The following is a 21,398-nucleotide window of genomic DNA, read 5'->3' as shown; positions in this document are numbered from 1 at the left end:
GGCCATATTGTATGTTGTCATGATCTAGCTCTAGGCCCCAAGCAGGTAAATAAAAGTGGTTGAATTAAAATAAAATAAATTATAAAGTTACGATGTCCTAATTATTAATCATATCACCAACCAACCAGAGGATCAAAACAGTGTCATCCGTTATGATCACTGATATCGTCTTTGTCATAATAAGTCAGAGAGGACTGATAGCACAAAGTTAATGGGGAAAAAAAAAATGGAATTATATATATCTAGTTATTTTTGTTAACTAGATATTTTGTAAAAATATCGCCGTGACAAATTATATATATACATCACTGATTACAAACTAATGTTAGAACCACCCGGGCCATTAATAGTACCCAACCTACAGCACTACTAATGATGGGGAGACTTGATTTTAGGTATTTTTATTTTATTTATAAGCCAATGAGACACTTCACCCATGATGTAAATAAGTTAGCCCCCTTTACAATACGAGAACTGCTATATACAATCACCTTTACAATACGAGAACTGCTATATACAATCACTTTTGTACTCTTTGAGCACTCCACAATAACAAAGAATACACAACAGATTTGTTATAAAATAAAAAAATAAAACAATTAAAAACTTTTTGGAAACATTAACTGACAACCTTCGGCGAGGAAATGCAAGTCTGCTGCTTTATTGACAGTAAAGACATATACATGCTGTTTTACAACAAACGTGGAATAAAAAAAAATGTTGGGGTACACATGATCTATGTGGTACTCAATAAACCAGGCGGCTAGCCAAAAATAACATTTTCGATGCTTGACTATCAATAGCTGTTCATACTCCCACCTCAAGGAGTGCTCATGGTACAATGACGTCAAATGATACACAGATCAAAGACCAACTAACAAAAGTACCATCTACACGTTTATCTTTGAAATATTGCATGACTCACATATGTAACCTATAGTGTAACCCTTGACCAAAACAAGCTCAGATGAACGGCAATTGACCCCAAAGTTGATGAACCCTCATATTTTCGTTTAGGTTTTGACACTGGAGATGATTGCAATTTGGAATATTTCGAAGCCCCACGATTCAAATACCAGAATGGAGGAACAATTGTGTGAGAGAACTCATTCATTCCTCATAAGACATGCAGTTCCCTTAAGAGAAATGAGCCAATTTTCTTGTCCCCACTTCATTATGGTTCTTCGATGTTGAAGGAACAATTGGAATGCTTCCTTCTCTTTGATTCGGGCTGATCACCTAACTGCAATGAAACACAAATCTCTTCATCACTGCCATTCCTTAATGCTGAGAGATTTTTACATTCTAGATGATTGTTTTGGTTGATTTGAACTGGAGATCTTGCAGCAAAACTTGGAATGAACTGGTGTTCTACATTTGGAACTGTTTCAATTTCGTTTTCTATGTGAAACTCGGTGTGTATGTGTATGGATGGTGCATTCCTTTCTGGATAGGACTCGCCTTGAACTGGAATGTGATGGAAACCAAGTGGCTCAAAGTTCTCTTCATGTTTATCTTTTGATGGCATGCGGGAAGCAGGAGATGACTCAGCAACTGTAGAACCAATACCTGCTGCTGAAGCATTCCTCTGCTCTTGCAACGCAGCTATATTCCCATAAAACAACAAAGAAAGAATCACGCGTCAGGGATCAACATATCTCTCTCAGCTTATAAAAACTAACCAATCATGCTACACTTTCTTATCTCACAATCATCGTCATTAAACCTAAAATGAGCCTACTTAGCAGTATCTGAGAACATGTCATCCATGCTTGTATTTTCCTATGAATGAGTGTTTCTACTAATAAAAGAAATATTAAACCAATTGCTTGGCCCTTTTTTTGGGACCTTGATGTCTAGTCCTAGATAAGGAAAGAGACATGCTCTTCAAAAATTCTGTGCAGAAGGAAGCCAGGTGACTAAGGAAAATAAATATGTAGAATGGTCCAGAAGCACAAACCTTGAAGCCCTTCACTGGTTATGATGAGATCAAGTTCAAGGAGGTCAAGAAGGCGCCCAAGATCAACTCCACTAGTCCAATTTTCTGGGGATTGTCCAACTTTTAGTTTCAACCGACCCCGATTAGCCGTCCCACCCCAAATGATCCCAACAGCTCGCGGCTTCTCCCCATTCTGGCCTGTTAAGAGAATAAGGCTTCCACTATCACCTTCAAGGTCAAATGTCTGCTGGTTCTCTCCAACAACAAGAAAATCAGTAAAGAAACATATCCCTTTTTCGTCATTGTATTCCAGGGCATAAGCCATTATGGTCCCAGTAGTCAACCCAGAACTTCTTCCAACTTTGACTACTTGCCGTCCAATGAGACTGTTAATAGGAGACTGCAAATCTATGATGTTGATGTCACCTATCTCACCCACACCTTTTACAGATGTAGTCACATTGTTCATATTAAAATCTTCTGCAAAAGGTATGAAGGCCCCATCAGCTCGTACGAATGTTTCTGCATGATTATCAATTATAATGGGCATGTGTGGGGGTTAGAACGCAGTGAGAAAATCATTATCACATGCATGAAATTACAAATAATCTTGCTTTGGTAAGATATTCAAATACAAAAGGGGCAGAAATCTAGGGAAGACTACCACTAATCAAGGATACTTCTAAAATTTTAACTAAGCTTGATAGGTTAAATCAGCACAAAGCAAAAAGATACACGAGAAAGAGTATTATTTGATAAATTTAACCTATTCTTCTTCATTAAATTCAACTCAAAAATATTTCCTGCATCAACGACTCTACACACTTGCAAGACTTTGAAAGTATTATCATTAAACATCTACCATTATCCGAGAAATCAGCAATATTCAACTTATTAAGGTTACAAGGCTGCACATTGGTTACAAATGTAAACAGGCACAAAACCAAGTTTGTTTGGGGCTGATGTAGAGAGCATGTGAATGCTTCTGGGTTGAAAAATAATAGAACTTTAATTGTTGTTTCAGTAAAGGGAGAGAGAGAGAGAGAGAGAGAGAGAGATTTGTGTAACAGAAATTTAAGGTTGGGACAGAAATTTGTGATGACTGTTGACTCTGTTCTGATCCAAAGAATGGCCCCATGATATACTAATTAACTGATATTATAGTGAGCCTAGGATTATATTATAAATATTGAAAGACAGGATGCGTGCTGGAAGTCAAAAAATGTCGGTTTAAACCAATTGATAATCACAGTTTCTTGATCTGATTATAATATTTTTTGGGGAAATTTCCTTTTGCACCCCCAAACTAACATGAAGTTTTTCAATTGCACCCAAACTATAGAAACCAACATTTTGGTACCCCCCCCCCCCCCCCCCCCCAAAAAAAAAAAAAAAACAAAAGAAAACTACCACTTTCTTTCAATTTGCATTCTCTATCCCATAAATCCGATATTACGGAACCCTAAGATTCTGAATGATTGTCTAAAATGCCCTCCCTGTAATTTAATATAAAAAAAACAAATATAATATTGGAATAAAAATAAATAAAGAAATGATAAAATAAGAAATGTTTGTTTTACTAGAGCTGTATAGGACTAGGAAATTGATGAAGTTTCAGCTTTTTTCAGTTTTTTATACTCTTTGAGGCTTGGTGGTAATGATGGGGATAGGATGTTGTGGAGGTCCAAGGGGAGCAAAAAGTTCTAAAGTTTTTTTTTTTTAAAAAAAAAATGATAAGTAAGAACCTTTATTGAATCGAATGAAACTAGGTGAAACCCATATACACAGGAAGTATACAAAATGAGACACCTAATTACATTCTAGAAAGCTGAAAAGAAAACAAAAACTCATGAGCATTCCCTCCCTTTAGTACAATAGCAGAAAACCACTGAAAAAGAAGACACAAAGAAATTCCAGATTTCTCCCACTGCTCTCTCCTTGTTGTTAAAGCACCTATCATTCCTTTCCATCCATAAACACCACATTAAGCACAAGGTATCATCCTCCACGCCGCTACCAGTTGAGAGCTATTGTGATGCCTATTCTAGCATGCTAGTGGATCCACCACACTCTTAGGCATAACCCAACTCAGCCCGGCTCTACTAAGAATGCCAACCCATAACTCCCTAGCCACTTCACAATGTAAAAGTAAATGATCAATCGATTTCTCATTCTTCTTACACATGAAGCACCACTCCATAACAACCATACCACGTTTCTTTAGATTATCAACTGTCAAAATCTTCCCAAATGCAGCTGTCCATGTAAAAAAGGCAACTTTAGACGGCACAAAAACCTTCCAGATGCTCTTCCACGGAAAAGAGATATGTTGTTGGACTGTCAAAACCTTGTAAAAAGATTTAACTGAAAACTTATTACTCCCCATATGTTTCCACAGCATACAATCTCTCCTATTTCCTCCCATCTTCACTGAATACAAAAAGATGAAAAAAACCTGCAATCTCATCAAGTTCCCAATCCTGAGCATTTCTAGTGAAAATAACATTTCAAAGCACAGTCCCATTAGCACGACACAACACCTCTGAAACAGCAGCCTGCTGGTTTCCAACCAAGCTGAAGACAACCGGAAAAACAGTATTAAGAGGTCTCTCACCACACCATTCATCAAATCAAAAACGGATTCTTGCACCATCTCCAAACCATCTCCAACCACAAACTTAAGATGTTCACTCCTTTCTAATAAATTTCCATAGGCATACACCATAACACCCCCTACCTTCCTTAGAACACCATTCCCCCCCACTCACTTCTAAACTTCCGAACAATAACCTCTCTCCACAATGAATCCCTTTCCATTTGATACCTCCACAACTACTTTCCTAATAATGACTTATTAAAAATACTCAAATTTCGCACCCCCAAACCATCATTCACAATCGGCCAGCTCACCATTTGCCAACTCACATGATGAAATTTATTCACCTCCCCCATACCACCATACAAAAATGCTCAAAACAATTTTTCATCCAATTTACCACACCCACCAGTAAAGGAAACAAAGAAAGATAATATGTAGGAAGATTAGAAATGGTACTTTTGATAAAGGTTAATCTCCCCCCTTTTGATAGATATAGCCGCTTTCAACCCGACAATCTTTTTTCAACCTTCTCTAAAACACTGTCCCAAATATTTTTTCCTTTGAAGGACACCCCCAAGAGAAGCCCAAGATATTTCATAGGAAGAGAAGCAACTTTGTAGCCCAACAAATCGGCAAAGAAGTTAATATTCCTCACGTCCCCTCACCAGTACCAATTTCGACTTTTCCAAGTTCACCTCGAGGCCTAAAACAGCTTCAAAACACAATAAAACAGCCCTTAAAGCTTGAATCTGACCACTTTCAGCATTACAAAAAATAATTGTATCATCCGCAAATAATAAGTGAGAAATTGAAATAACACGATTACTATTGTTTCCCACCAAAAAACCAGCAAGAACTCTCCTACTGCAGCCTCCACCATGCGACTCAATGCCTCCATAACAATAACAAAAAGAAAAGGGGATAACGGATCCCCTTGTCTCAAAATCCTCAAGGTCTGAAAAAACCCACGTGAGTTACCATTAACTAAAACAAAAAACCGAGCGGTCGAAACACAATGTTTAACCCATCCACACCGCCTATCCCCAAAGCCACATCTTCTAAGCATATAAAAAAGAAAATCCCAACACACGTGGTCGTATGGCTTTTCCATATCCAGCTTGCAAAGAACCCTCGGAATGCCTTCTCTCATCCGGCTGTCCAAACACTCGTTCACAATCAGAACTGAATCCAGTATTTGCCGACCCCGAATGAAAGCATTTTAAGGTTTAGAAATGATTTTATCCATCACCATACTCATACGGTTAGCTAACACCTTCGAAACAATTTTATAAATCCCGCCCACCAAACTAACAGGATGGAAATCTTTCAACTCATAGGCACCAGCTATCTTCGGAATGAGGGCAATAAAAGTAACATTTAGGGACTTCTCAAACCTATGACAAGAATGAAAATCATGGAAAACCTGCATCACTTCTTCCTTCACTATATCACAACACTTCTGAAAAAAAGCCATAGAAAAGCCATCCAGACCCGGGGCTTTATCTTTGCACATACCTCTCAGCACCTGATGCACCTCTGCTCCTTCAAACGGCCTCTCCAACCAGCTGGTCAAAATTTCAAACCATCAAGTTTAGGAAGCCATTTTGTTGTCTCAGAAAGGAGATCTTCATAATACTTCACTATATGATCTTGAAATCTCCTCCATCAACAGAACCCTCTCCAAATCCGTCACTACTGAATTCTTCCTCAATTTCGTCTCCTCCGATGTATCTCCCATCAACTCCCTTCCCTCCAAATCCTATAGTTCCTCCATAAGGGACTCTTTTTGGTTGACAACATTACCAAAAACTTCCGAGTTCCACTTTTTTATATCTTGTTTCAATGCCTTAAGCTTACCTGCTAAAATGAAACTGGGGGGACCTTCAAAATGATAAGAGGCCCACCAAAGTCGCACCTTCTCCACAAAACCATCATCTGCTAACCACATATTTTCAAACTTGAAGTACCGTCGTCCCCCATGAATACCTCCACAATCTAATAGGATAGAAAAATGATCCGAGCAAACATGGGTTAGCCCCTTTTGGCACAAATCCGGATAATGAGCCTCCCATGACGAAAAGGCTAGAAATCTATCCAATCTCGGCCATCCCCGACTATTAGACCATGTGAATTCACTACCGACCATAGGAAAATCCATGAGATCTAGATCAAAAATGAATTCCGAGAACTCTTCCATAGTGAGAGAGAGTCTACAATCCCCCGATCTCTCGCTAGGAAAACAAACGATGTTAAAATCCCCACCCATACACCATGGCACCTCCCAAGAAAAGTATAAGCCCACCAAATCCTCCCAAAGTCTTCTCCTATCTCTACTCGAGTTAGGCCCTTATATACCCGCGAAAGCCTACTCCCACCCATCTACCACATTTTTAAAGCAGCTCGCAACCAAAAAGGAGCCAACACCCTCCTCTACCGCCTCCACCACCCTTTTATCCCACATAAGTAGAATACCACCTGACGCTTCAGACGAAGCCAAGTATGACCAACCCATATATGAACACCCCCACAAAGTACGAATAATTCTTCTATCAATGACCCGTAACTTTGTTTCTTGTAAACACACCACATCAACATTCGAAGCTCGCAATAAAGAGTTAATGCGAAGGCGCTTATTGCGATCATTAAGCCCTCGCACGTTCCAAGAGAGGATCTTAGGCTTCATAAGCAAGAGTGGCCTCCCTCCCCTTGAGTCTACCCCTTCCACCACTCCCTTCCCCCCTCCCCTTAAGTCTATCCCTTCCACCACTCTCTTCCTTTGCCGCATATTTGATAGTACATTCAAGCCTTTTGAGTTCCCGATCTCTCTTAATAGCTGATTTCAAACTATTGTCTTCAATGGCCACTAGAAGAGCTCTAAACTGTTCTTCATAACCTACATGGGACACCCCAATAATATCTTGAATATCTTCAACTTTCTTAAAGACCCATTCCGAAATGGCTAGGATGAACCATACATATGGGATCAGCAACCCCCCCCCTTCAAGACAGTCCCCTTCAGTGCCTTCACAGATGGCCAACTGTAAGTTTCCCCCGTCAGACCCCCCCCCCAAGGAGCACTTCACAGTGATCCCCTCCAATGTTCGATAAGTATTCCAGCTCACGAACTCCAATGAGAGAGTTACAAATACTCTGCCCAGCCAAAGACATAGGGGATCCCGAGGGGATTAAATTCACCTCTTCAATTTCCGACGTGCTAATCACCTGGGTTAAAAGCGTGGGATCACCAGAAGTCACCGGCGAGAGGTTCTGTGCAGATTCCGACATTGAAGGATCGTCGACGCCCGCAACAGAGTTGTTTAGAGAGACGCGACAACTGAGGTTCGCGTTTCCGTTCTCCATAACGGCACTCGACGCCGGCAGGGACTCGAACGGAACGTCAGCCGACTTCGGCGAGGTCGCTTGACCCTCCGCCTGCGACGGTGGCTCAGCTACAGTCACCGAGCCCATGCCCCGCTGCAACTTCTTCCTCCATACCCAGCCTTGCTGCTTACACGATGGAGGCCTCCCCATGGGCTTAGGCCCAGCATCAGAGCCAATGGCCCTGTCAACTTCCTTCGGCTGGCCAGAGACCTTGCAACCCATGGGCCCTTTATCTCGGCCCGAGTAGGAGCCCAAAATGCCACAAGCCTGGCCCAGGCCATCCTGCATAAGTCCCTTACCCTTTATGCACCGTTTTAGTCCCTTCACTTCCTCAACTATATCACTCAGACGCTTCTCCAACTCGTTCAAAGCCATCAATAAACTTTCTTCTTTCAGACCAACCAATTCTCTGCCTTCCCCCTGTCGATTCTGAGCCCCTGCCGAAAGAGTGGTGCCCCCCTAAACCTGACCTGCTATCCCTAGCACTACACTGCACGTCTCGAGGCGACCTCTTCTGTGTTTGAAGCACCTCCATGTACGACCGAGAAGTTGACATGTGTCCCATCGTTGTTGATGGAGGCAGACGCAGACAGCCACCTCCAGCTTCCAACAGCTCCTTTGCAAGTTTCCTCCATCCCGCTCCATTCCTATCTTCAGGAATAAAGATGCAACTCCGGCGACCTCCCCCTCCATACTCCACTAACGCCATGAAGAAACCTCTGGCGTTCGAACACCACTGGGCTATATACCCTCTATCTCCATCTCAATATGCAGAGTAGAACTCCTTCCCAACCTCCAGGCTATCGTCTAATACTTTAGAGAACCAACGAGCTGTCACTAGACCCAAACTCATCTCTATTGCAACTTTCCAACCCTTCTCAAACAGAGTGACCTGACGTCCATTTCTTGCAACCACAAACATTTTCTGTTCTATTGCAATGCCCTTCGGAAGGTTCATCCTGCTTGGTCCCATCGCAGTAACCAAAACTCATAAAAAACAAAAAAAGAACAACTAAGAAAGTTGATCAGCCCAGGAATTTTCTGTCGAAACAGTAAAATTTCAGCATCAAAATGAAAGCACACATTTTTTTTCCTGGGTGTACGGAGAGAAAAATTTTTTGTATAACACTCGTATTAAAAAAAAAAGGGCGACCAAATTCTCATAGGTGTAACAATGCCATTGACTCTTTATTCAGGTACTCAAATGATCACTTCCCCCTCTGAATTAGAAAATCATATTGTACATACTATGAGGACCTCCTCACAGAACCGGCATGTTGGAGGTCGAAGCTTGATAACTTGTTGTTTGAGTCCATTGACTCACAGTGTGCGAGTTGGCTGGAAAGAATTTTTGAAGAAGATGAAGCTCATAAGGTTATTATTAGCATGGCCAAGGATAAAGCACCGGGCCCGGATGGCTTCTCGATGGGATTTTTTCAAACATGTTGGGATATTATCAAATGTGACGTTATGAAGGTTTTTGGGGAATTTCACTCTTTTAGAAAGTTTGAAAAATGCCTCAATGCGACTTTCATTGCTCTTATTCCAAAGAAACATGGGGCCACGACAATTGAGGAGTTTCGTCCCATAAGCCTAGTAAGTGGACTTTATAAGATCATTGCGAAGGTCTTGGCCAATCGCCTAAGTCAGGTGTTGGAACAAATTATTTCTAAGCCTCAAAATGCATTTGTTCGTGGGAGACAAATCCTAGACTCGGTTCTAATAGTCAATGAATGCCTGGATCATAGGTTGCGGGAGGGAGTCCCCGGTATTTTATGTAAGGTTGACATAGAAAAGGCATATGATCATGTGAACTGGGATTTTCTCATATACCTACTTGGGAGATGTGGCTTTGGTAATAAATGGATTTCTTGGATTCAATAGTGTCTCCACCGCCCGTTTCTCAGTGCTAGTGAATGGCACCCCGGTTGGCTTCTTTAACAGTTCTCGTGTGTTGAGGCAAAGGGATCCACTATCCCCTCTTCTCTTTGTTATAGTCATGGAGGCACTTGGCCGGATGGTTAAGGCAGCGGTGGAAGGCGGTTTTCTATCAGGTTTCTCGGTGGGTAATGGCAATAATGGCTCAATCATAATTTCCCATCTCTTGTTTGCAGATGATACTCTTCTTTTTTGTGAAGTGGATCATGGCCATATTCAAACTATACGAGCTCTTTTATTATGTTTTGAAGCTATATCGGGGCTTAAGGTGAACCTGAGTAAATCTGAGATGGCTACAGTGGGTGAAGTGCCCAATATCAACAATTTGGCTAGTCTCCTGGATTGTAAAGTATCCTCGTTGCCAATGAAATATTTGGGCCTCCCGCTGGGGGCGACTTTTAAGGCTAGAGCCATTTGGGATGGGGTCGTGGAGAAGATAGAGAAAAGGCTGGCTGGTTGGAAACGGATGTATTTATCGAAAGGGGGTCGGCTCACATTACTTGAGAGTACTCTAACTAACCTTCCCACCTACTTTTTATCTTTTCCCTTTGCCTGCAGGAGTGACGAACAGGATTGAAAAACTATTTCGGGCCTTCTTATGGGGGGGAGTGGGGAGGAAAAGAAAACTCATCTCGTTAATTGGTCCCAAGTTTGTTCTCCAATTTCGAATGGGGGATTGGGAGTATGCAACCTGAGGACCTTTAATAAAGCTTTACTAGGAAAATGGTTGTGGAGGTATCCCTCGGAGGGGGAGTCGTTGTGGAGAGAAATTATTATTTGTAGACACGGAAGTGAGTGGGGGGGTTGGTGCTCAAAGGAAGTGCGGGTAGGGTATGGTGTGGGCTTATGGAAATTCATTAGGAAGGGGTGGTCGAGTGTTGTAAGCCATATCAGGTTTGTGGTTGGAGAGGGTACAAGAATTAGATTCTAGCAAGACATTTGGTGTAGTGATCGGGCTCTTAACACGATGTTTCCAGCCCTATATAGTATTGCAACGAAGAAGGAAGCTTCTGTGGCAGATGTGCGGGGATCCCCTCACGGCCCTCTTCAATGGAATGTCCGTTTCAACCGGGATCTTCATGATTGGAAATTGCCCACTGTTTCGGATTTCTTAAGCTTGATATATGCCACGAGAAACACTACGGCACAGGGGGATAAGATGCAGTGGAGGATTAATGGCAACAAGAAATGTACAGTCAGGGCGTACTACAAAATATTATTATCACAAGCTGATGCACATTTCCCTTGGAAGGCTATCTGGAGGTCTCGTGTGCCCTCTAAAGTAGCATTCTTTGTATAGACAACTGCTCTTGGGAAGATATTGGCCACGGATAACCTGAGAAAGAGGGGCTGCGTTGTGATGAATTGGTGTTATTATGCAAAAAGGATGGAGAATCAGTAGATCACTTACTTTTACATTGTGAGGTGACAAAGGTGTTATGGGATGAGATCTTTCAAAGAGTCGACGTTGCTTGAGTGATGCCTTCGAGGGTGGTGGATTTATTGGCTTGTTGGAGGAAGATTCAGGGCCATCCTCAAGTGGCAGCAGCGTGGAGAATGATTCCATTATGTATCATGTGGTGTATTTGGTCAGAAAGAAATGAGCGGTGTTTTAAAGATAGGGAGCGCACAATGGCGGAACTACAGAATTTTTTCTTTCACACTTTAATGCTATGGTTTTCAGTCATTGTGCTAAATGGAAACAATATGCATGACTTCCTCTCTTTATTCTCTTGATCTTAGAATGTATTTAGGTGTTCTTTTGTATATTTCCTGTATACTCAGGCTATGTCTATTTCATTCGTATTAATATATATACTCTTACTTATCAAAAAAATGATCTTGGATCTCATCGGGAGATTGAAACACATTAGAGCCGGAATGAAGAACCTCAATAGCATTATTGCGCCTATGAGAATTAGTCATCTTGTGAAAAAACTTAGTGCATTTGTCCCCCTTCTTCAACCAAAGCACCCTTGATTTTGCCCCCAAGATATTTCTTCCATCAACAAAACCTTCTCAATTTTGGCCACAACCTCATTCTTTCTTAACAAGGACTCCTCGTTATCTTCTCCATCCTCCAATGCATGCAACTCATCCCAAAGAAGATTTTTCTGCACTTCCATATGTCTAAAGACTTCATCATTCCACTTCTTTAAATCAGTCTTAAGGGCTTTAAGTTTACCTGCCACAATAAAACTAAGGGTACCATTAAAGGGATAAGAAGCCCACCAATTCCTTACCTTCTCCACAAATCCATCAAGTTCAAGCCACATATTCTCAAATTTGAAATAACGCCTACCCTTATGAATGCCACCACAATCAAACAAATTGAAAAATGATCAAAACAGACGCGTGGCTACCTCTTCTGACATAAATCCAGATAATGCGTCTCCCAAGGAGAAGAGACAAGAAACCTATCCAACCTTGACCACCCTCTACTGTTAGACCAAGTATAAGCCCCCCTACCAAAGGGAGATCCACGAGATTGAGATCAAAAATCAACTCCAAGAAGTCTTTCATAGCCCCTGTCAACGTAGATGCCCCCGCCCTCTCACTAGGGAACCGAACAATATTAAAATCTCCACACAAACACCATGGTAAATCCCATAAGAAATACAAACCCACCAATTCCTTCCACAAAAAACTTCTATCACCATCCACATTAGGCCCATACATGCCCGCAAAAGCCCACCTCCACCAATCCTCAATATTCTTGAAAGAAACAGCCACTGAGTAATACCCAATGCAATCCTCTACCAACTCCACCACTCTCTTGTCCCACATCAACAACACACCTCCTGAAGCGCCCAACGAAGCTAGATAACACCACCCCACAAAAGAATAACCCTACAAACTACGAATAATATTTCTATCAATAAAACTCAACTTAGTCTCTTGAGTTTATAAAACTCAATAAAGTTCTAAGTTCAATCGTATTATAAGCTGTTGACATTTCAGAATAGTCATTTTCCTTGGAAGTGTATTTGGAGGTCTCATGTGCCTTCCAAAGTAGCCTTTTTCATATGGGTTGCTTCTCTTGGGAAAATTTTGACGACGGACAATTTGAGGAAGTTTGGCCTTATTGTTATGGACTGGTGTTTCACATGTAAGGAGTATGGGGAATCAGTGGATCATTTACTTTTGCATTGTGAGGTGGCAAGGGCATTGAGGGATGGAATTTTTTGTAGAACCGGTTTGGCCTGGGTGATGCCTTTGAGAGTGGTAGATCTTCTTGCGTGTTGGAATGGACTTCATGGTTGCTCTCAAGTCGATGCAATTTGGAAGATGGTTCATTTGTGTCTTAAGTGGTGTATCTGGATGAAAAGGAATAATCGGTGTTTCAATGATAAAGAGTGCACTTTGGACGAACTTTGGAACTTTTTTGAGCACACATTACTGCTCTGGTTTTCTGCTTTAGTGATTAACAGACCTTCTGCTCATTATTTTCTGTTGTCGTTTTCTACTTCTTAGAATGTATTTAGGTGTTTCTTTTGTATACTCTCTGTGTACAAGGGCATCGCCTATTTCCTTCGTATTAATAAAAGTCTTTCGTACTAATAATAATAATAATAATAATAAAGTAATGATTAAAAATTGGAGTGGCCAATGGTTGCAGCCCCTGTGGTGGCCTGGTTTTGGCCACCCAAAGTGGGGGGTCATCCCCTTCTTTGATAATTATTTTGTTCTACTTTCCTATTTTAAATTAAGGATAAATGTGTGATTTTAACTTTGCAGCAAGGGTACTTTTGATAATTTATTCGACCTAGGGTTTTGTTATATCTAACGATTTAGTTGGACTGAAGGTGCAAACTGAAAAAAAATTGGTAGTTAAGAGTGCCAAATTGTAGGTTTTTGTAGTTTGGGGTGCATTTTTTAAAGAAATGGTAGTTTGGGGATGCAAAATAAATTTACCCCTAACTTTTTTCTTTGTTTAGTTTTCCACTATCTTCTTCAAGAAGCATTTTCCAATAAATGATGTCAACCAGTCTTTTTAAGCAGCAAGATAGCACACCTTTCTGGATATTGTGAAACCGGTCTACAATATCATTCATAATAACTAACAACTGCAACTTGGAACTGCATTACCTGGGTTTGTTCCAGCAAAGATGCCATACCAAAGATCATCTGTGATAAATGATGTTGCCCTTTCTACAGCACCAAGATACACCCCAGGTCCAAGGCTGGGTGGCAATGGATGAAACATTTTTTGGTTTGGGTAGTCCAAATCAACTGCCACATGTCGATTTGTGAGGAAACCAACCTGTCTATTTCCGGTTCGGCTTTTAACAATAGCACCCAAGGTTCCATATGTCTCTTGGCTAGCAACCTGCACAAGCAAAAAGCACATAGGTAAGTTCAAGGGAGAAGGGGAAGATGCAAATCAGCAGGGCGTTACAGGTCTCTTAAACAAAATTGTCTCTTAAGCAAAATTGTGATTCATGCATAAGAGATAATAGGAATCTGGCAAAAGGAGTGTAACTGGTTTCATTAAAAGAAGAGCTAAATTTGATCAAACATTGTAGTAAAATTAACATTGAATTCAAAAAATTTAATTGAGGGACAAAAAATTTATTTTTGTACTTTTTTTTTTTTGGGGGGGGGGGGGGGTGGGGGGGCTGCATGCATACCAGAATATTGCACACCAAATTCCAGTAGTTCATTTTTTTTTCTTGAAAACTGGATTTAACAACCCAATCCCAGATAGTAATATTAAGTTCAGAAAAGAACTTTCAAGCAGCTATATAGTTACAATTTTTCCGACATATACTGATTGTAAATATGTATACTATTATTAATAACTGGATTCAATAACATTATATATATGGATTTTATTGCTTCCACTCCATCAAGATTTCACCAGAGAATGAGAGAGAGAGACGCTCTCATTATTGGTTTTTGTTCGACACATACTCATGTCCCAAAATATTGTAGCTCTCCATTTAGTTGATCTTGATTCTTCCTAGCAAAAAGAAAAAAAGAAAAAGTTCAATCTTAATTCTTGCTTTAACACGGACTGAGAGATCACTGAATATGGAGTGTGGTGGGGAGGATAGGTTGCTTTGGATTCATCCTGGGAATAAAAACTTCTCGGTCAAATCATTGTACAAGGTTATGTCGACCCAATCATCTAATGATTTTCAGTGCATTTGAAGAAGTAAAGTGCCTCTCAAGGTTGCTTTTTTTGGTTGGTTGGCCTCTCATGGGAAGATTTTGACTATTGATAAACTGAGAAAGCATGATATATTAATTATGGACTGGTGCTTTATGTGCAAAAGGAATGGTGACTCGGTGGACCACCTCGTTGTTGTGATGTGGTAAAGGTTTTATGGTATTACCTGGGCTAGGAGGGCAGTGGATCTATTGGCTTGTTGGACAGGAATTGCGGCTGTTTGGAAGATGGTACCATTATGTCTTATGTGGTGTATATGGAATGAGAGGAATGGATGCTGTTTCGAGAATAGAGAACGTTCGTTGGGAGGGATTAGAGATTTTTTCTTCCATATGTTGTTACTTTGGGCATCGGCTATTGTATTAGTTTTAATGCTTTTTCCAGCTCTAAGTTTTTAATTAGGTGTTTTCTCTTGTATACTTCCTGTATACTTGAGCTATGCCTAATTATGTGGACCAATAAAGTTTCTTACTTATAAAAAAAAATCACTGAAGAACTGTCTAAAAACTCCAATCCAGCATTGTGATTAGTTTGGATTAACCAACCTGAGCAGTACTCTACTGGCCACTAATTAGCATTGTTTTCCACATAATTTAACAAGCAAATAAAACAGGAGTTCTCTTGAAGAGAAGCTAACTACCTGGGAGCCAGAACCAATACATGGATCGCTTCCTCTCAAACCATCTACAAGTTCTGTATATAACTGTTCTTTAGGAGTTGGAGCAGGTGCGCCAAAATAAGAGAATTCCACAACATCCACGTCACACCACACACCTCCTGGCCCCTGCCACAAATATTGAAAAGGCCCTTCAACTTCCAAAGCAAAAAATAAGAGCTCAGTCCATGCCATCAAGAGCTTGAAATCTCAGCAAAATTTAGGTACTTAAAAATCCAGTTTCATCCGTAGAAAGCTAGAAATTTGTAACAGATAATATTTCTTTTCCCAACCCTCTAGCTATTTTCTGGCTTCCAACCAAGCCTTTAGTTTCCAAAATCTTGTTATTTGGAGCAGAATAGACTTCTTTGTTGTAGGTTATTTGGACAAGAATACAATTGATGTGACAACCAATCAAATTAACCTATGGTTGAAAAGATTATAAACATTATCAACAAACATATGAACAAAGATTATGAGCATATATTTGGAAGGACTCGGCACTGCTGGATCTTCTTGGAAGAGTATACGTGGGTGTATGTTGGAGGGCTCGAATGTTGAAAGTGAACAAAATTTGTAGGAGAGGAATAACCATAATGGATTTGTATTGTATAAGTTTCTAGTGGTTAGTTACCATATGAACTTTCTTAAATTCAGTGGTTAACGAGTTGGGGTATAATTGTGAAAGGGTTTGGAAGAGGAAGCATTTTCTTTGTTTTCTATCAAATCAGAGTAGAAATGTATATCCTACATCACCTCAGGAGAAGGGATTTACATTAATTTATAAAAGCAATATACAAGGAAGCATTAATTTTTAATTTAAGATTTAGATTTCAAAACATCAAGATCGGATAACAGTTTGAAATGAAATTGAAGCGTGTCTTATGTGGACAATCAAAGACAAAGGGACAATTGGACTTTCGAAGGGTTGGGCATAATCTAGTTTCAGTTAAATCTTTATTCTTCAGATCTTTGTATAACCGGATGACTGCTTTAGACAGTGTTCATTTACTTTTATATTTAGATTTTATAAATCCTTGAAATTCCATTGAAATCTTATGAGATGTTATCATATACTTCTGGTGTACTTGAACATTCTCCTTTTATTGATAAAGAGATTTTTTTTTTTTTTTTTTCCTTTCTTCATGAGAAGGCAACAGACATATAAAGAAATCATTTGAACACCCAAAGCAAAGCCAGAAGTATCAAATTCCCCCACCTCAAGGGCAGCAGGTAAACACTGGACATGGTTGAGGCATTGCCTATGAACCTTGCGTGCAACAAATACAAGAATTGCAGGAATATCTGTCAGCACACCCTTGCGAATTCGAAAACCAATTGCCGTGCCAAGACTAACCAGGCGCAAGATCTTGCTATGAAATGCCCTAATGGTCATCAGCTCAAGCAATGAGGTAGCTTGCAGCCCTGTTGGCAACTGCCCCAGGGTTTCAGGCAGCACCCCCTTTTGAAGGTTTCCAAAGTAATTTGCCCTATCTTCTGCCGCGTCATTTAATCGACTTGAAGTGGGCCATGAGAAGTAGGCAGCATTGCTTTCAGAGTGCTGAGCACCTGATGCAAAAGGCTGCTGGGGTGATGGACATGACGAAGGCAGATTAGAATAATAGCAGCAGCTCCTTTCCAAGTCTAGAGCTGATTCATCTGATTGTGTTGACCCCGAGTGATGAAATCTTAAATGTAGTCGGTTCCTGTCCATCTTTCAGCTCTCCTACATAATATTCAAAGCCTCTAAGAAATCCAAATTTATAGTCATGGAACTCCATGAAATAACAAGGTTCAATTTCAAATCTAGGCAGCAAGTTTAGATCATTCATTAATCAATATTGTCCATCAACATTACAATTTACTTATCAAAAAATCTAGGCATCAAGTCCGTCAAACAATACTTTTGAGCAAGAACCATTTAACAGATGATAAAGACAGCAAATAGATGATATAGACAGCAAGAAGCAAGATTACCATACACTAAATTACCAACCATAAAACAAATGGAAGACTACAACATAAAATTAAAAAATCCATTTAATCTATAAACCCTTTTTTTTTCCGCAAAGCAGATAGAGACATTAAAACAAAATCCCAATTTAGAATATAATAAGTTAATGAAGCCCAAATCAAGAGCACGTGAGAGAACCTACAGGCTCTTCCGGCACAAAGAAGCTTTATGGTCTTCTTTGAGTACTAAAACAAGCTGTGAAACTCAATAAAAATACGAATCTTCCACGCATTTAATGGAAGTAGGAGGCCAACAATATTTGATCACAAGTCCAAAAAAACCAAATATATATACATATATAAATATATATAATAATTACCACCTCCACCATCTTCAAAGCTCAGAGAGTAAAGAAAATTTGTCGAAAGGAACGTGAGAAGAGAACTCATAAGAAGAATGGAGATTTAATGCTGACCAAGATACGAAAATCATCGCCTTTTCATTCGAAAATATAAAATGAAGAAAAGGGGACAAGTGAGGTAACCACAAAGATGGAGAGAGAGAGAGAGAGTAAACAGAGAAAAACCCAGATAAAATATTTAAAAAAATATGAACTTGAAGACTGATCCGGACAGAACTCACCGGTCAACAATGGTGGGGCTATGATGGAGGAGGAATCGGAGCTAAGGCTCTTGACGACTTTCATGCCCTAGTAAAGATTTAGCACCGCACACATCATCTACCAGATCAAGATGGCAGCACAGAAACCCTTCATCAACGGAAGTAATTTACCCACCGCATAGGGATTAGTATGGTATGCCTTGGGAGTGATAGAGTGAGAGGCAGAGCCATGAAGGAGAGAGCCACAAATTCTAGTGAGAGAGCGCTGCTCTATTTAGAGAGAGAAACAAACAAAAATAAGTAAATCCAAAGTATCTGTTACTTTCGAATCATAGAAAAAAACAAATTGTCGGAGAACCAAAAAACATCAACCGCTCTAGTATATGTATATAAATTCACGCTTTCTTTACTTTCTTCCTTTGCTGTTGCCTTTAATCTTTTCCTTTTCTTTTTGCCTTTTCGGCCGTTCATATGCATCAAAACAATTCTGGGTGGAGGATTTTAACGGAGGAGAAATGGGCCTGGAGCCATGGAATATATAAAAGAGAATTTCTTGAATCCCATTGATATTTTGTTTGGTGGGGATATAAGGCCCCTTCACGTTTGCTCCCCAAAAGTACCATACCATTCACCTCGAATAACTCAACTCTCCCGATTGGGGGTGGGATATGGGAAAAGAGAGGGTTGTACCCTTATGCTCTTGAGCATTTCAATTCACACCCAATTATTTCAAAGATAATAGATATGGGATCCCATGCTTGCTGTATGCTCTTTTCCAATTTCCATTGGATGTTTTGAGGTTGAAAAATTTTATATATGGTCTCATACTTCTACACACTGTTTAAAAATATGTAAATTTATTTTTTTTCTTTCATGTTTTATGAAATATGAAACACGAAGATAAAAAAGTAAAATCATATATTTTTTAAGTGGTGTACAGAGTGTAAAGCTTCTGTGTATCACAACTCTTTGAGGTTATGAAAGAGAGGCTCGGAAACAATGGTAGGATGAATTTAGAAGTGGGACACAAAGACAAGAGCTCGACAAATGCCTCCATATCTCATAAAATCTCATAAAATAAGAGTAATATTATATATCACACTCTCATTCTATTTTGATCATATTAAGTAGTATGTGGCACATTTATCACTATTAAATGATAAAGAAACATGCATTAAATGATCATTTAATGGTGATAAATAAGTCACATCTTATTTAATATGATGAAAGTAAAATGATAATATAATGTATAAAATTTTTCATAAAATATTATTTACTTGTCTACTCCAATGGGTTTTATCTCAATAGTGAAGTTAAGAGAGGCCCTCCTCTCTCGGTGTGCTAATGTTTTGTTTTCGTTTATAAAGTTGAATAGGCGTTTTATGTAAGGCTTATTCCATTTCTAAGTGGAGTATATATTCATATTATTTAAATGATAATATTTAATTTATAAGACATCTCAAATCACATATGTGATTGGTTATTTTTATCATTTTATTTAAACACATAAATTTATATAAAGAAAAATTCTACTTATCATCTTCTACTCTATACACCAACATGTAATTTGTCATTTTTATTCTTCTATTCTAAACACGCATATATTGATATATAAATATACGTGCTTAAACAAAAAAATAAAAAAGATAAATCACATGTTGATGTGTGGTGTAAGGATGATAAGTAGTATTTAAATAAATAGTTTTGCTACTCCTCATCCCACACACCACACTTTTTTTATTTTTTTATTCCTCCTAAACTACTTGAGTTCTTTTACTCATCATTCATACACTATATATTTGAAAAGGGAAAAAATAATATATTGTGTGTGGTGTAGAAATGATAAATAAAATTTTCTTAAATAAAATGATAAATAACATATTGATGTGTGGTGTAGAGAATGATAAATAAAATTTTTTTAAATTTTATTATTATAATGCATTTTACTATCTACACAGTAACTTGAGAATGTAACTTTTGTTTATATGATTGTTTGATTGAGGTTAATGATCTAATTTTAAATAAATACGTCATTACGTGGACTCCACGACTTTAAATGTTGACCCTATATATTTTTTTGACAAAATAGATCAAACGTATAAACCTTGTCACAATAAACTCTCTCTCTCACACAGAATTTCTCTCTAAATGCTATCCCAAACATTCTCTCAAAGGTTTTGCTATATATTAGTTATTATTTATCTTCACATTTCACACTTAATAGTTCTTTTATATAGAGTGTAGGGTGTAGGCTGTGGAGTAGTAAATAGTAACTGATGAGAAGAGTTATTATCATCTTAAACTTTTATCATCAGTTTTATCTTCTAATGATCTTTAAATAGTGATGACCTTATTTTATTGTATGCCTTTTACATAGAGATGGGTAGCGGAGCCCACACCCCGCTGCTCCGCCTCGCATCTGGCCCCCTAGCGAGGGCAAGGGCTGGTAAGGCCCAACCCTGCCCCGCACCTCTTTTTTGTAATATAAATATATAAATGTTTATTATTTTTACCATATATAAATATAATAATATGCATTAAGTAGAATTTTTACTTAATACTTTATATAAGTTGTAATGTACTAGAGTGACCCTTTTATAGATTACCTTGATAATACAAGTATCACACTTAAGCAATATGAAACTTTTGTATTATACTACAACTTACACAATATATGTATTAATAAATTTAAAAATTACATAATTTTTAAATTACAGTCATATTTACAAATTTGAATTTACAATTTAAATTTTTAAATGTGTTTTTGATCACTTTTAGACCTATGAATAATTTTTTGGTATAATAAAATGTAGTCCATTATTAAAGTTATTAAAGTGGGCGGAGAGCGGGGAGGATTGAGGGTCCACCTTGGCCCCGACATGCAGGGCGGGAGTGAAAACCCCACCCTGCGGCCCATGCGACTAAAATTATAAAATTTTATTTATAATTTTAAAATGACTAAATTTATCACATGTAACACTTAAAAAAAATGGTGCATTTAGAAGCATAATATATCATATATCGTGAGATTGGATTCATGGAATGTTTATACGTTTCAAGGATCTTTCAATTTGATGATATTTATTCTCGCTCTCATGAACGATATCTGTTGAATTTCTATTCTACTTTGGGTGAAAG

At 38.9% G+C, this 21,398-nt stretch overlaps 1 protein-coding gene across 4 annotated transcripts; it reads right to left on the bottom strand.

Moving 5' to 3' along the window:
* Positions 1-637: 637 nt before the first annotated feature.
* Positions 638-19,029, bottom strand: LOC121267759 (protein NARROW LEAF 1). Of its 4 annotated transcripts, XM_041171799.1 has the most exons (7): positions 18,671-19,029; positions 18,282-18,530; positions 16,905-17,411; positions 15,671-15,814; positions 13,947-14,187; positions 1,961-2,461; positions 638-1,605 (listed from the first exon to the last, which is right to left on the bottom strand). In XM_041171799.1, exons 3-7 carry the CDS (start codon positions 17,397-17,399, stop codon positions 1,175-1,177), a joined length of 1,812 nt encoding a protein of 603 aa, XP_041027733.1. In that variant the 5' UTR covers positions 17,400-17,411; positions 18,282-18,530; positions 18,671-19,029; the 3' UTR covers positions 638-1,174. The 4 variants fall into 4 exon arrangements, with proteins under 4 accessions (XP_041027733.1, XP_041027734.1, XP_041027732.1 ...); XM_041171800.1 differs by having other exon boundaries at positions 1,961-2,419; positions 18,282-19,020; XM_041171798.1 differs by having other exon boundaries at positions 18,282-19,018.
* Between the last annotated feature and the right edge of the window lie 2,369 nt (positions 19,030-21,398).

This window comes from Juglans microcarpa x Juglans regia, chromosome 5S, assembly GCF_004785595.1.
Source record: "Juglans microcarpa x Juglans regia isolate MS1-56 chromosome 5S, Jm3101_v1.0, whole genome shotgun sequence".
NCBI lineage: Eukaryota > Viridiplantae > Streptophyta > Magnoliopsida > Fagales > Juglandaceae > Juglans > Juglans microcarpa x Juglans regia.
This window is presented reverse-complemented; position numbering and strand designations above follow the sequence as displayed.